We start from the raw sequence: 16,423 nt of genomic DNA on the forward strand, positions 1-16,423 counted from the left end.
CCTTAGTAGATTTTGAACAGTGTTTAGGGTCATTGTCTTGTTGAAATATCCAGCCCTGGTGCAACTTCAATTTTGTTACTGATTCTTGAACATTATTTTCAAGAATTTGCTAATATGCACTGGCCACACAGCCTCACAGCATGATGAAACTACCACCACATTTTACTGTGGGTGGCAAGTGTTTGTTTTGAAATGCTGTGTTCTGTTTCTGCCATGCATACCGCCTTTTATTATGCCCAGATAACTCAATTTTAGTTTTATCAGTCCACAGCACCTTATTCCATAATGGCTGGCTTGTCCAAATGTGCTTAAGCATACCTCAAACGAATCTGTATGTGGCATGCGCGCAGAAAAGGTTTCTTCTGCATTACTCTCCCATACAGCATCTCCTTGTGCAAAGTACGCTGAATAGTTGAACGATGCACAAGATGCAAGATGATGTTGCAGGTCTTTGGAACTGGTCTGTGGGTTGACTATGACTGTTCTTACCATCCTTTGCCTCTGCTTCTCTAAGATTTTTCTTGACCTGTAACTTCAAGGCATTTACTAGAACTGTCCCTGTGGTCTTCCATTTCCTCACTATGTTCTTCACAGTGGAAACGGACAGCTGAAATCTTTGAGATAGCTTTTTGTATACTTCCCCGAAATCATGATGTTGAACAATCTTTGTTTTCAGGTCATTTGAGAGTTGTTTTGAGGCTCCTATGTAGACACTCTCGAGAGAAGATGCAAAGAGGAGAAAAACTTTCAATTGGCCTGGCCACCCTAAATACCCTTTCTCATGATTGGATTCACCTGTGTATGTAGGTGAAGGGTCAATGAGCTTACCAAACAAATTTCATGTTCCAATTATTAGTGCTAAAGGTATTCAAATCAATAAAACGACAAGGGTGCCCAAATTTATGCACCTGCCTAATTTAGTTTAAGTAACTTTTGCACACTTTCTGTAAATCCTATAAACTTCATTTCACTTCTCAATTATCATTGTGTTTGTCTTCTATATGATATATTTAAATGAAATTGCTGATCCAAACAACCAATGATTTATGAAGGAAAAACATGATAATTATTAGGGGTGCCCAAACTTTTGCATACCACTGTATGTTTTGTTCGAAATGCCCCATAGATTTTACATTTTATTACTCATAATACTATACGTTATTGCCTCTTGGGAATTGTTAAATTGTTAAATTCCTAGTTCTTCTTTTGAGACTGGTGAGAGGTGCAACTACATCTGCAAAATTCTTACAGAAGCCACAATAATAGCCGGCCATTTCAAGGAACCGGCGAAGTTCACGTCTAGTGCGAGGCACAGGGAAATCTAGGATAGCCTGGATTTTAGCCAAAAGGGGGCGCACCTGTTCCTGACCCACCTGCTTCCCTAAAAGCATTCTCGGACAGTCATGGGAACCTCACTTCTCCATTGGCTAGATCATTCCCCAGAATCATAGTAACCCCCTGCACGGGCAAGTGAGCGCGCACCCGGGCCCGAAACGAGAGGTGACTGTAGGAAGACTCTGTGTAGCGGAGCCCGTAACACACTCATTTTCACTCCCCACACGAGAGCATCAGCACCACAAAACGAGTTACTTGAAAAAGACAACGCGCTTTCCAAAATGAGAGACTGGGCAGCCCCAGTGTCGCGCAAAATTACAATCGGCACGCGATCCTCCTCTATTCCAGTCAGTGAGGCGACCCTTGTGAAATGAAAGGTCGGTAACTGCTGTCAAGACTGTCATTTCCTGGTTCATCACTGACGGGATTAGGAGTAGAAACCGACTGAACAAAACCAACACATTTTGGCTTTTTCAATGTGTGAGTTTGCTCTTTGCAACGGAGCGACGGACAATTGGCAATGAGATGGCCAGTATCATGGCAATAAAAGCATTCTCGGACAGTCATGGGAACCTGATCAGGGCGTGTTTGACGCTTAGGAGAAACCCTCAAACTCCTCGCAGGTTTAGGCAACGTAGCACATTCACGGCGCACAGCTGAAAACGTAGCGCGATGGGTCAACACAAACTCATCTACGAGAACAGCAGCTTTAGACAACGAATCCACCTTTTGCTCATTGAGATATACAACAACATTCTCTGGAAGACACGTTTTGAGGACCAATTCTCTTAGCTGAGCAAAGTCCTTCGCTTTACTTGCAGCTAACCACTTATCAAACAAGAGCGTCTTCTCCCAGGCAAACTCTACATGTGCAGGTGGGTCAGGGACAGGTGTGCCCCCTTCTGGCTAAAATCCAGGCTATCCTAGGTTTCCCTGTGCCTCGCACTAGACGTGAACTTCGCCGGTTCCTTGGAATGGCCGGCTATTATCGTGGCTTCTGTAAGAATTTTGCAGATGTAATTAACCTCTCACCAGTCTCACAAGTGTGTCAAAACCATTCGTATGGTCGCCCACATGCCAGAATGCTTTTGAATCTGCCAAAGCTCTCCTCTGCAGCACACCAGTACTTGCCGCTCCTGTTTTCACACATCCGTTTATGTGACAGGTTGAATGACTATTGCATATAAAACTGTTCAGTTAATACTAATTCATATCAGTTGATATAAGGACGAAAATAATGTAAATATGGTAAGAAAATGGTTAAGAGTTTATTATTTTTCATGTTATATTAATGGCTTTCATGTTACTTAAGAGAACTGCAATCTATACATCAGTGATCGGCTAGTAAGCCTTTTCTGGGATCGATTAGTAGTGTCTCTATTCTCCACTAGGGGGCTTTCGCGCGTTCTCCTCACTGCAATAAACTACTGCATGAGAGACGCAAGTCATAATCACTCTCGTGATTCTTTTCCCCCTGTTTTCAGGTAAAAGTGTTTAAAAGTTGATATATTTCCAATGTGTACACTGTTAAGATATTTAAGAGGTAATCCTTCATTGTTTTGTAAGCGTTAAAAGCATTACATTGCAGTTTTGTGCACATATACGTGGCGGTTTTGAGCTGTGTTTTGTACTGTGTAATGGCCATTAAGATAACAGCAGGAGCTAAAAACACCGCGATTGTCAGCCTTTTCAGGAAAAGAAAAACAGCGGGGAAGAGGAACGGTGATAAAGGGCAAAAAACAAAAACCAACAAAACAAACAGACAGAAAATACATATATCAATCACCTGGATCACCTGTTGAGAAAGAAAAAACAGAAAACAAGCAAACAAAAAGAGCAATATAATAAACAACATCATTGCAATGATCTATGTGAATATAACAGTAAATACTAAATATTGAATATTATTGTGCAGCATGTAGGATTGACAGCGCACAGTGTGCTTTGAGGTAGGAGCCAAAAAGGGTGTAGTTTGTGTGTGTGAGCACCTGTGTGTACACCTGTGAGCATGAGCACGCTTGTATTTAAAAGGTTCCTTCATGTAATGATCTGCTAGAGGGTGTGGGGAGCCATAGCCCCGTCCTCCAGGGCATGGAGCAGGTATGAAGGAGATCCAGGCTCCAGACATCCAGAGGCCCTCAGAGATCAAGAGACCAAGGAAGACCAATGGAGGGGCAACCGTGCCACTCTCCTGGAAAGAGCTGAGGAGAGCCCCAGATGAGGGGTCACTCAGCAGCCGCAGAGCAGAAGCCCAGGGGGGTTGCAGTGATGTGCCCGTGAGCTCCGCTGACAGAGCCCCAGGCTCCAGGCCACGTCAGGCAGCCACCAGGAGTGAGCCGGTGCTCAAAGAACCACCAATGCACCGATGTCTGAGTGCGTCTGCCACTGGCAGGGGGAGTGGTGGGGGGAGATAGGCCTCCATACCTTGGAGGGCCTGAGATGTCCCTAGAGAGGTGGCGTCTGATACCCGACCTGACATATAGACACAGACATAGAGGCGCACACAGAGACAAACATCCATTCCCACCCTCATGCTCTCATATGCAATTACTCAGCACTCACCCAATTTGGAGGCAGACCTAAATAGACACTGTACACACAATCACACTCCCCAAGCGTACTCTATATTCCAGGTTTAGGTACCCTTGCCCCTGGAGGGGGAAAGTGCACCCAGACCCAGGTGGTGTTACCCTTTTCCCTGGGGTGGGGAGAAGCAGACCGCCCCGACTCCGCAGCAGCAGGGAGGCCCAACATTCCAGAGCCCAATCGGACGGCCAACTCCTCCTCCCAGCCCCCCCCGTCCCAACAGGCAACAGAGACTCCAAACCTCCCTCCGCCTGCTCATATGTAGTGTTGATGAATGTGTTTTCTAAGGTGCATTTAAAACACAGGAGTGCATGGAGCTACCTGCCAGTGAGCAGCAGATAAACGCATAGCCCCTTCTGATAGCCCTCAATGTATACGTGTATGTAAAATTGAGAGGTGGGCAACGGCGCCAGGGGTCAGGCTATACACCCTGATGGTGTTCTGGATGCCGTGTAGCGTGCCCACCAAGGTCCTATATGTACAGTGGGGCAAAAAAGTATTTAGTCAGCCACCGATTGTGCAAGTTCCCCCACTTAAAATGATGACAGAGGTCAGTAATTTGCACCAGAGGTACACTTCAACTGTGAGAGACAGAATGTGAAAAAAAAATCCATGAATCCACATGGTAGGATTTGTAAAGAATTTATTCGTAAATTAGGGTGGAAAATAAGTATTTGGTCACCTCAAACAAGGAAAATCTCTGGCTCTCACAGACCTGTAACGTCTTCTGTAAGAAGCTTTTCTGTCCCCCACTCGTTACCTGTATGAATGGCACCTGTTTGAACTCATCATCTGTATAAAAGACACCTGTCCACAGCCTCAAACAGTCAGACTCCAAACTCCGCCATGGCCAAGACCAAAGAGCTTTCGAAGGACACCAGGAAAAGTATTGTAGACCTGCACCAGACTGGGAAGAGTGAATCTACAATAGGCAAGCAGCTTGGTGTGAAAAAATCAACTGTGGGAGCAATCATCAGAAAATGGAAGACATACAAGACCACTGATAATCTCCCTCGATCTGGGGCTCCACGCAAGATCTCATCCCGTGGGGTCAAAATGATCATGAGAACGGTGAGCAAAGATCCCAGAACCACACGGGGGGACCTGGTGAATGACCTGCAGAGAGCTGGGACCAAAGTAACAAAGGTCACCATCAGTAACACACTACAACGGCAGGGAATCAAATCCCGCAGTGCCAGACGTGTTCCGCTGCTGAAGCCAGTGCATGTCCAGGCCCGTCTGAAGTTTGCCAGAGAGCACATGGATGATACAGCAGAGGATTGGGAGAATGTCATGTGGTCAGATGAAACCAAAGTAGAACTTTTTGGTATAAACTCAACTCGTCGTGTTTGGAGGAAGAAGAATACTGAGTTGCATCCCAAGAACACCATACACCATACCTTGCTGCCTACTTCCATCTACGTAACATTAACAGATTGCTTCCTTCTCTTTCCACCCAGTCTACGTCCATTCTTGTACACAGTCTTGTTACCTCCCGTATTGACTACTGCAATTCTCTTCTGCATGGTCTCCCCCAAAAATCCCTCCATAAGCTTCAACTGGTTCAGAACTCTGCTGCTCGCATTATCACCAGAACCCCCTCCTACCAGCACATCACCCCTGTTCTTCAGGAACTTCACTGGCTCCCTGTGAAATTCCGGATAATTTTCAAACTTCTTCTGCTCACCTTCAAGGCCATTCATAACCTCGCTCCTTCTTACCTTTCTGACCTGTTAACCACCACTTGTTCTGCCCGTTCACTTCGTTCTTCTTCTTCTATCCAGCTTACTGTACCTTCCTTCCGCCTCACCACCATGGGAAGCAGAGCTTTCAGCTGTTCTGCTCCCAGGCTGTGGAGCTCTCTGTCCCCTGAAATAAGAAATACTGGTTCTCTCCCCCAGTTTAAATCCCAACTCAAAACTCATCTGTTCAAATCTGCATATTCACTGTGAGTCCACTGTTTGTTCATTTTATCTTGTGCTTGTATTTTATTGTTCTTATTCTCCCATTGTTTTACTAAGTGTTTTATTCTATTGTAGAGTGTCCTTGGGTGACTTGAAAGGCGCTCATGAATAAAATTTATTATTATTATTACCTACTGTGAAGCATGGGGGTGGAAACATCATGCTATGGGGCTGTTTTTCTGCCAAGGGGACAGGACGACTGATCCGTGTTAAGGACAGAATGAATGGGGCCATGTATCGTGAGATTTTGAGCCAAAACCTCCTTCCATCAGTGAGAACTTTGAAGATGAAACGAGGCTGGGTCTTCCAACATGACAATGATCCAAAACACACCGCCCGGGCAACAAAGGAGTGGCTCCGTAAGAAGCATTTGAAAGTCCTGGAGTGGCCTAGCCAGTCTCCAGACCTCAACCCCATAGAAAATCTGTGGCGGGAATTGAAAGTCTGTGTTGCTCGGCGACAGCCCCAAAACATCACTGCTCTCAAGAAGATCTGCATGGAGGAATGGGCCAAAATACCAGCTACTGTGTGTGCAAACCTGGTAAAGACTTATAGTAAACGTTTGACCTTTGTTATTGCTAACAAAGGTTATGTTACAAAGTATTGAGTTGTATTTTTGTTATTGACCAAATACTTATTTTCCACCCTGATTTACAAATAAATTCTTTACAAATCCTACCATGTGAATTCATGGATTTTTTTTTCACATTCTGTCTCTCACAGTTGAAGTGTACCTCTGGTGCAAATTACTGACCTCTGTCATCATTTTAGGTGGGGGAACTTGCACAATCGGTGGCTGACTAAATACTTTTTTGCCCCACTGTATGTGTTATGAGAGTGTGAGTAATGTGAATGTCTAAGTTGTGGGATAAAATTGAGGCACAGGTAGCCAGAAGGGGAGAGGGGCGGTGCCTCCCCTGCACCCTTGTGACACACCTTTACCCCAAGGCCCTGCATGTGTGGGTGATTGTTGTGGAGCGGGAAGAAGGAAGCAGCTGGAGATGGGGAGGGAAGGAAGGGAGGGGCAAGTGCCCCCTCAGCAGCGCCGCCTGGCCCCACAGAGCCCGGGAAAGCCCACCCAACCCCACCACAGAGAAAACTGCACCCACCCCGTCATCCACTCATCTTCCAGACTACACAAGACAATAGACACTAAGCTGAGTTCTTCCTCCACCTCTCCTATATCTCCCCCACCAGCAGAGTGAGTTCCTGGAGAGAGGAGACCTCCTGCAAGATGTGACAGCCTCCCCCACCAGTTGAAGAGCCCCTCAGGTGGCTCGATGCACTGGCGGCACCCTGCGCCAGGGCTGAGCCCCCATACACCCACCCACCCAAAACCCTGGCGACACACCAACCAGGACCCAAGGCCCAGCCAGGGCAGCCTGGTGACGTAGCACCCCCAGAAAGTAGTAGTATTTTGTATTGAATTAATTGAAGACTGGGATTTCTAATTAAATGAAAGCTTTGTATGCATATCTGAGACAAGAAGTTTTGGTCTAAGTTAACTAATAAATCCGCTTCCCATTTTGCAATAGGAAGTGATATTGATTCATCTGTTTTAGAAAGCATTCTGTACAGTTTGGAGAGTAATTTTGGGGTTTTAAGAGTAAGAAATTATGCCACACTTGATGGTGTTTGTAGTTCAACCTGACCAGGTTTAAATTTCTTTTTTACTATGGACTTAATTTGTTGATATTCTAAAAATCTTTTCTTGTTGATCCCATATTGTGTAACTAGTCTGTCAAATGGAATAAATTCTGTTCCTTCTAATATATGTTCTAAGCATGTGATTCCTTTACAACTCTGGAAAGTTTATCATATTATTGTTTTGTAACACATCAGGGTTGTTTCAGATAGGTGTACATTTCCATGGGATTAATGAAGACTCCGTCAATTTTAGAAACTCCCACTATGCTGTCAGAGAAGAGCTAATGTTGACGCTTTTAACCCTTTAAGACATACCATAGAACCAAGTCTGCCAGAGCTTATATTATATTTTTACATGCTGTAGTGCCATTTTTGGGAGCATTTCAAGTTGATATACATCATTACAACCATTATAGCCCAAATTTTAATAATATGAATAAATAACAATAACATTAATTAATAACAGAAAAAAGTTGTAAATAAAGAGATTTTTGAAATTAAAAAAAATTTGAAAACTTTTCTTTTTGCATTGAATTTGTACAATTCCAGCTTAATGTTGCAATAATTGCAAGTACTAGAAGCTCTGATATACTATGATTGATTTTTGTTCATTAAATATTTTTTGGTGTTCTTCTCAGGCTTGAACAATATGATAAAACACTTGGGAGCAAATATACACATTATTAGACCAAAGCTGGAGGCCAGAATTGCAAAAATCTCCACAACTACAGTAAATTTCCCAGGGGAGCTGACATATGCTGGGATAAATGTGATCCAGACAGTACAGAATATCAACATACTGAAGGTGATAAACTTGCCTTCATTGAAATTATCAGGTAATTTGCGGGCTAAGACTGCTAAAACAAAGCAAAAGGCAGCAAGTATGCCTAAGTATCCAAGCACAGCCCAGAAGCCAGCAGCAGAGCCTAATGCACATTCCAATATGATTTTCTCCTTGTACGTGGTTAGATTTTTTATTGGAAAGGGAGGGCTCACTACTATCCAAACAGTACATATTAAAACTTGAAGAAAGGTGAAAGACACAACAGTCATTCTTTGCTGTGGAGGACCAAACCATTTCATCACATTACTACCTGGAATTGTCACTTTAAAAGCCATTAAGACCACTATAGTTTTCCCAAGTACACAGGAGATAGAGAGTACAAAGGTGATCCCAAATGCAGTGTGACGCAGCATGCAGGACCACTCAGATGGTGCTCCAATGAAAGTTAATGAACATAAGAAACACAGAGTCAGTGAGATGAGCAGCAGGAAGCTCAGCTCAGAGTTGTTGGCCCTGACAATTGGAGTTTTCCTGTGACAAAAGAATACAGCTGCAATTACGATGGTCAGACAGGCACCAAGAACTGAGAATGTAGCCAGGATAATTCCTAGGAGGTCTTGAAAGGAAAGATACTCTACAGGCTTAGGGATGCAAGTGTCTCTCTTTGCGTTAGGCCAGAATTCTTTTTGACAAGGTAAACAATCAGTCGAATCTGGATAAAAAACACATAAATACAAAATTTTCTTGATTTTCATATATACACAATGAAACATTTTAAATGCATGGCAATCATTTCTCTTTACCTGTGCTATTACTGATCTCCCCCTCAGGACATGCTGTACAGTCATAGCAGCAGATGGGTTTTCCTTTCTGCAACACTTTACGAGTTCCTGGAGGACAACTGTCCGTGCACACTGACACTGGCACCTGTCAAAGACATAAATGTTGGAGAATACATGTAAATATTTAATATGCAGCTGTAATCATTGTTTACTAAAGTTTGACTGCTTACTTTCATGCTACCCTCCATCCAGGTAATGTTTTTGTCGATCTGGAATTCCTGGCCCACGGGCCGTGATGCATCGTACAGCCCTACAGCCACTATCTCAGTCGCACCGTTTTCACTTTTCTGCCAGTTAGCCAGTTCATAAATAGCCACAGGATCCCCATTAGCATCAAATGACACTTCATAGCCATTTCGGGAAAAATTTACTTTCTTCAGCTCAATTAAAATCTGAAAAGACGAAATTAGGTATAATGGGAGGGGAAAGGAAAAAAAATAATTATGCAATATTTCAATAACAAATATTAATATTACATATCAACTCATATTGCAGTTGATGAAAGACACTGGCATCAACATATTTATTTCTTCTGACCTGTTTGGACTCTAACTTGGTTAACTTGTCACACTTTGCAGTGCCATTTATTTCCTGGCACACTGCATTATGGATGGCATGTGCTACTGCATACACGGCCTTGTACACCATGTTAGTAACTCTTAGCTGTGATTTGTCAGTGGACTGGTTTTGCAGATTCTGTATGTCTTCATTTCCATCACATACTTTCTTCTTTGCAGTGGCATCTAAAAATCACAAAAAGACAGAGCAGATGTCAACGTTGAACTAGATCTCAACTGTGTTCTCTTTATAAATGTTGCAAATTATGTTGGTAACATGAAACATATTTCTAAAAGGTTAAAATAAATAAAATAAAAAATGGAAAATAATCCTAGTTTACCATGGCCCTTTCTCAATTCTCAAGTACGCAAGTCCATACTCGCTTGCCGAGAATGTGAGCACGGACTGAGGAACAAATAAAACACTGAAATAAACCAAAGATTAACATTTCAAAGTTATCTAAGAGTCTTAGATATATATATATATATATATATATATCCCACAGTTGTTCATGTTTTTAAACCCATTTTGCACAGAGAGGCATATTTTGAAAAATGTATTGATAGCAATGTTGAATATTATTACACAGAAAAAAAAAACAACTACATGTAGCATAATTACACCGTGACACCTCTGCCTTTCTAAATAGAGGGACAGTAACTGCATGTGTAAATGTAAGTGTGTAAAGCCTGAAGATAGAGACAAAATACTGTTAATCTGACTATCTGCCGTTCTGCAATTTATCTCCTGTAAACAATAACGTGGCGCACAGCGTGACGTGGAAAAAGGCACATACCTTTAACGTTGTGTGACGAACTCTGTATTCCTCGTCCACACATAAACCCAAAAAAGGAGTTTTTAAAAATCTCCGTTTTCGGTGATTCCAAACGCCGTTTACGTGTGGACGAAACAGCTGCGTTTTCAAAATCACCCGTGTACGTGCGGACGCAGCGTAAAAGAGTTAGTAGTTTATTTTCTTACTACCTGCAGATTACTTGTATTTGCTTAATTGTTTACTAAATGTTTGAGGTGTGAAATAAACCGCAATGGAGCAAAATATGGGTGTGTGTGGTTGGAGGATGTGATTGTGCGTGGGCGCGCGGGAGTGGGGCGAATATTTTTTTTGTAAAACAAAGGGGGGCCCAGCAAAAAAAGTTTGGGAACCACTGCTCTATATCATCATGAAGGTATCCGATGATGAATCAAACTACACATGACCAATTTAAGATGACACAGCAACAAGATGCTATGTCAACCCTGAGCCTCCAATTTTTGTTTTAAAAGTGTGAACTTCAAAGTATGTACCAGTTTTTAAATTGTGTTAATAGGCCACATAAAACCAGAGTTACAATAACAAATACACACAATGTCTTTTTCCTGAATATTGTTGTCATGTTTACTGCAGAAAGAAACGGTAAAAACAGTGTTTTCTAAGGAAAGCGCTCAAAAGCAGTCTCTTCTTGCGATCAAAAAAAGAAAGAAAAGAAAAAACACCTTTTTCATATAGATGGAAAAATGTGCCATATCGACCACTCAGAAGATGATATGGCAAAATGGCTTTGGTTGTTTAGGAAGAGGGGGAAAACAGCTGAAAGAAAGAGAGAGAGAGAGAGAGCGAGTTTTGAGATGTAAGAGATTGGCATGTTAGGAATGTGTAGTAAGTGTGTTGTGCAGTGTGTTGAACAATGAGGCAACTGCTGAATATTGCAGTTACTGCCAAAACGCCACCAAAGGCCGCTTGCAATGTAAACGTTGCCTCCAGGTCGAAGAGGCAACATATTTGCACATATTCAACTCTGTATATTTTATATATTTTATTATTATTATTATTATTTTTTTTTTTTTTTTTTTTTTTTTTTTTTACTATTTAATTTGTAAAAATGTGTACACACACACACACGTAGGAAAATATTTAGTATACACATCCAGAAATGCATACACTATTATATATTGTACATATATTTATTAGTTTCAGGTTGGCCATTCTTGTATTTTGCTCGTTTGTGTTGTTGTGTTTGCACATCTCTGTTGCTTGTGGGGCTCGCACACAAGAATTTCACTCGCATGTGCTGTGCCAGTGTGCCTGCACATGTGATGTGACAATAAAAGTGATTTGATTTGATTTGATTTGAAGACATGAGGGGTGATACACCTCCTGCTTTCAGGCCTGCAGGTATCAGGCTTGTGATGTTCTCCTTTATGTTAGAGTGGACAGAAATATTTTTTTGGAGTAGCAAAAATAATTTGCGCGTTATCTTATTACCTGATTGTTCTATAAGTACTTTGAATTGGTTATATAAAAACTAGGAGCATTAATTGCAATTAATTAATTTGAAAAAAACAATGTACTAAAAAAATTATGTATTTAATTGCAGTTTGCATTCCAGGCAAAGGCTAACTTTTGTCAATGCACAATTTTCTGGTATATCGATTACACTGATGCACACATCAGAATCAGAAGAAAGTGCATTGCTAGGAATGATTGGAGGCAAGTTTAATTTCAAAAGACTACCCAATGGAAGGCTTGAGGAAAGTGTGGCTTTGTGCAAACTGTGAAAAATGGAGTTTGCATACCACAGAAGCACTTCAACTTTCCATTACCATCTAAATGCAAAACATGTTGCTAGCAGTCTGAGTACCAACAAAAGGTAATGGCAGCCCAAACTTGATGAAATGACTAACTTAAGGACTAAAATTAGTAAGTCAACATTGGACAAATTTACAAATTCTCTTGCAAAATTGATTGCTCTGGACTGTAACCCACTATCAGTGGTAGAAGATAGGGGGTTAGAAAATGTACTACACTTAGCGTCAGGTGATCCAACTTCCAACTGCTCTGCCAAAAGACTATTTCAAGTAAAATTCAGCAGCTTTATGACACTGAAAAGCAAGAAAAATTAGACGCCTTATAGACAGCCCTGCTAATATGGAGGAACTACACCAAGAGCAAACAAGACTGGGGCAACAGCCAAACAAAAGCACAAGCTAGTCATTATAACTCCATCAGAGCTGGTAAAACTCCAAAAGCTAGCGACTGTCCTTGAGCCATGCAAGTAAATTAAACTATTTTTTAACTTTTTGTTACTGTTTCTTCAAAAAGCTCTATTCGTTCTTTAAGTCTGACCTCATTAGCCGTGTCTGGTCCCAAACTCTGCTGCATGTCCATAAGCCAAATGATCACTGCGGCATCACTGAGAGTTAAAAAGTGTCTAAATTCTTTCATCTGTAATAAAAAGATCAGTGTGGCTGCTCTACCAGGTGTAGCAATTAAGTTAAACATCCAGGCATCCATGAAAACGGAATTTATTAAACTTAACGGAGTTAGAAGTTAGCAAGGAGTTAGCTCGCTAGCTTCCATCTAAATATAATATAGCCTGTCCTGACTGAGAGATTTCTGAAACAAATTAAGATGTACAGCTCTGCTATCACTTCTGACATAAATGAAGACAGAAAAGTAAACAGCAGTGGCGTTTGTAGGGTTACTTTAGTTTGGCTAGCTGATATATAACTGATATATAACAATGAGCTAAGTGATAGCTAGCGACACAGCTATGTTAGCATAATATAAACAGTGAAGGTGGAGGATGAACGCTAACTTCTTTCCACTCGATAAAAGTTGCCGTGAGGATTCTCGATTGTTCATTAATTCATTAGTCATTAATATACTGCTGCATGGGCTGGGCTGTAGTTGCATCATAAGTGTTATAACCTCAGGATAAAAATGCTCAAAAACTCAGGTGCCACTTTTAGGACGTTTACTGACCACTTTTAGAAACAACCACAGGTAGTCACAACACTCACAACACATATAGGAAACTGTTGCTCACATAACATTCCGATAGGGAAAACCCTGAAAAACCTCTGAAGGTTCCGGCGTGCAACGCCCCCAAACATACATTAACAATAACACTGTCTACAACAGTAAGGTTTTAAAAACTGAGCTTTAAAATGAATAGCGCTAATAAAAACCGAGAGAAGGCGACTGGCTGTCGCCCTCGCTGATTTTAGGGGCTTTTTGAGAATGAATAGAACCAGACACAAAGCATTAAAACATGTTAAAAACACAAAAGCCTTATTAAACGCAGGGTAGTTTGGGCCCGGAAGGAGGATTCATCACATCATCACTTAAAGACCGGATATTTGACAGTTATTGTGTAGATTAATAATTACTTTCTTGAACTGTCTACTACAGGTTTGTGACTGAGCTTCTTAGAGCAGAGACATATGTCTCATGTTCAGGGGTTTATCTGTTTTCTGCCACCTGCATCACACCATGGAGGTCTCCGATGATGACTCAAACTACATGGTGAAATTCAAGGCTACCTGCACAATGTGTAGCTACCCTCAACCACCTGTGGCTCAAGATAGCTACTGTGCTTGGCCACACTTTAAGGATTTAAAGTGTCTTGCAAGGAGGAGAGCGAGAAGAGGTTTGGACCACCCTTGAGGCCCTGCTGCAGGAACAGTGTAAAAATAAAAGCCTCAGCACAGCCTCAGATGAAAAGATTTCCTCTCATCAGAAAAGAGGAACCACTGAGCAACAGACCAGTTCTTTTTTTCTTTAGCCCAGGTAAGACGCTTCTGACATCTGTTGTTCAGGAGCAGCTTGACAAGAGGAATACGACATTTGAAGCCCATGTCCAGGCTCTTGATGCACTAACTCTTACTAACTAACTAACACTTTTGAATGGCCTTTTTCCTGACAATCCTCTCCAGGCTGTGGTCATCCCTGTTGTTTGTGCACCATTTTCTTCCATGCTTTTCCCTTACACATAACTTTCTATTAATGTGTTTTGATACAGCTCTTTGGGAACATTCAAGTAGGTCAGCAGTCTTCCCCATAAATGGGATTCCTACTGAACCAGACTGAGAGATAAAGGCTCAGGAACCCTTTGCAGCTGTTTTGAATTAATTAGCTGATTAGACATTAACACTTTGAGCCTACAATATTGAACCTTTTTCACCATATCCTAATTTTCTGAGCTTTTGAATTTTGGGTTTTCATAAGGTGTAAGTCATAATAATCAAACTTAAAACAAATAAAGGTGTGAAATTTTTCACTTTGCATGCAGTAAGTCTAAATCTTATATTACGTTCACCTTTTAAGTTGAATTACTGATATAAATAAACTTTTGCATAATATTCTTATTTTTCGAGTTACACCTGTATTTTCTCCTCACACTTGGTCATGATTAATAACTTTTCAATGAAAGTAGGTCAGCCCATGAAGCAACATCAGACTTTGTAACATCAGCAGTTGATCAGATAATTTAAACCAAGAAAAATGTCTTACTTTTGGTCAGTGTGCAGTTAAATGCATCCTCCCAGAACTCAGTAAGTATTTGAGAAGAAGCCACTTGTGAGGGGGACAGATTCAGCAGGAAGTCTCTGAGACCTAGGATTCTAGACTTCGGAATCCCAAATCCAATGGCCCCAGCACAGAAACTAAACCTCGTTAATTCTGGGTTGGTTACCCATGATTCACTGCCTATCCACTGGCGGGGTGGGGAATGCTGATGTGATAGCTCCTCCAAAAGTGCCCTCATGTCCCCCAAAGAGAGAAGTGCCACAACAACCATGGCTGTAGACCTTGACAGACAATATTGTGCATTAGAAGCATTTTAAAATGTAAATGTATGAAAATTTTTAATTTAGACAGTAAAACTAATATTTGCAGAATAAATATCTGTGATGAGGACACCTGCGGATAACATCTGCTACTTTCTGAATTCTGCTATGTGGGTATGTTCGATGGAAAGAAAGAGAGTATTCCACACAGATCCCCTCTTTCTGTGCTGCTTTTAGAAATGAAGCCATGCCATTATTTCCATAATCCGAATCTGATCGAACAGCACCTATCCAAGTCCAGCCAAAGTGTTTTACCAGCTTGGCCATTGCTTCAGCTTGGAACTGGTCACTGGGAATTGTTCTGAAGAAATTTGGGTACTGCTGCTTGTCAGACAAGCATGCGCATGTTGAAAAGTGGCTAACCTAAACCAAATTAAATAAAACATCACACACCGCAAAATCAAATATCATGCACATACATATTTTAAATACAAAAATTGACAGAAATTGAAAACATTTACCTGGGGAATGTTAAAGGACCTGATGACTTTTGACAAACTGATGGATTCTGTAGACCCCGAGCCACCAACAACAGCCATCACCATACCAGAATGTGAGCAATTGTTATCCATGGAAAACACAGGGTCGAAGCTATTTAGAAACTGAAATGCCATGTGCACTGCTACAGGCACTGATCCACATGAGTCATATATCTGATACCCGAGCCTGATTCCGGGCAGCAGCTCTGTACTGTTGTTAATCTCTTCTATGGCAAAAACCATTGCACGCGATGATTGCAGTTCACTGGTGAAAAGGCTGCAAATAGTTGTGTCACTGTTAGCATATACACTGTAGATTTAGTTTAAGTTAAATGTTACAAAAATAAAATAAAGAAAAAATCAACAACAGGATAATTTAAACAAATTAAAGTATTTTTATTTCCTTTTAAATATAATTCCTTTCCTATATTTCCTGTATAAAACTGTTATTTAACATATTGTATAATTTCTGTTTTGAAAATACAACAATTTTTTTATAAAGAATAAAAGACCTTTTTTTTTTTTTTTTTACATTTTTTAACACTACACAGAATCAATGTAGTTCCATAGAACATAACACACATGAAAACATTTCTCTCC

General features: G+C 41.2%; 1 protein-coding gene across 1 annotated transcript; it reads right to left on the bottom strand.

Moving 5' to 3' along the window:
* Positions 1 to 8,123: 8,123 nt before the first annotated feature.
* LOC147314736 (extracellular calcium-sensing receptor-like) lies at positions 8,124 to 16,066 on the bottom strand. The gene is made up of 7 exons (XM_086260410.1): positions 15,806 to 16,066; positions 15,418 to 15,707; positions 15,010 to 15,305; positions 9,696 to 9,901; positions 9,329 to 9,550; positions 9,120 to 9,243; positions 8,124 to 9,028 (listed from the first exon to the last, which is right to left on the bottom strand). Exons 1-7 carry the CDS (start codon positions 16,064 to 16,066, stop codon positions 8,124 to 8,126), a joined length of 2,304 nt encoding a protein of 767 aa, XP_086116536.1.
* Positions 16,067 to 16,423: the final 357 nt, after the last annotated feature.

The sequence above is a fragment of the Aulonocara sp. 'chitande type north' Nkhata Bay genome, linkage group LG14 (genome assembly GCF_057382095.1).
Source record: "Aulonocara sp. 'chitande type north' Nkhata Bay isolate Kocher_YH1m ecotype deep benthic linkage group LG14, A_spYH_male_GT1.1, whole genome shotgun sequence".
Taxonomy (NCBI): domain Eukaryota; kingdom Metazoa; phylum Chordata; class Actinopteri; order Cichliformes; family Cichlidae; genus Aulonocara; species Aulonocara sp. 'chitande type north' Nkhata Bay.

What these genes read in the sequence shown, in the direction of transcription:
- LOC147314736 (XM_086260410.1), bottom strand. Translation starts at nt 16,066, where the DNA reads ATGGTTTTTGCCATAGAAGAGATTAACAACAGTACAGAGCTGCTGCCC. An exon ending in GGTCCTTTAACATTCCCCAG is followed by an intron (nt 15,708 to 15,805) that starts GTAAATGTTTTC and finishes AATTTGGTTTAG; the next exon opens with GTTAGCCACTTTTCAACATG. An exon ending in GGAGATCAGTAATAGCACAG is followed by an intron (nt 9,029 to 9,119) that starts GTAAAGAGAAAT and finishes TTTTTTATCCAG; the next exon opens with ATTCGACTGATTGTTTACCT.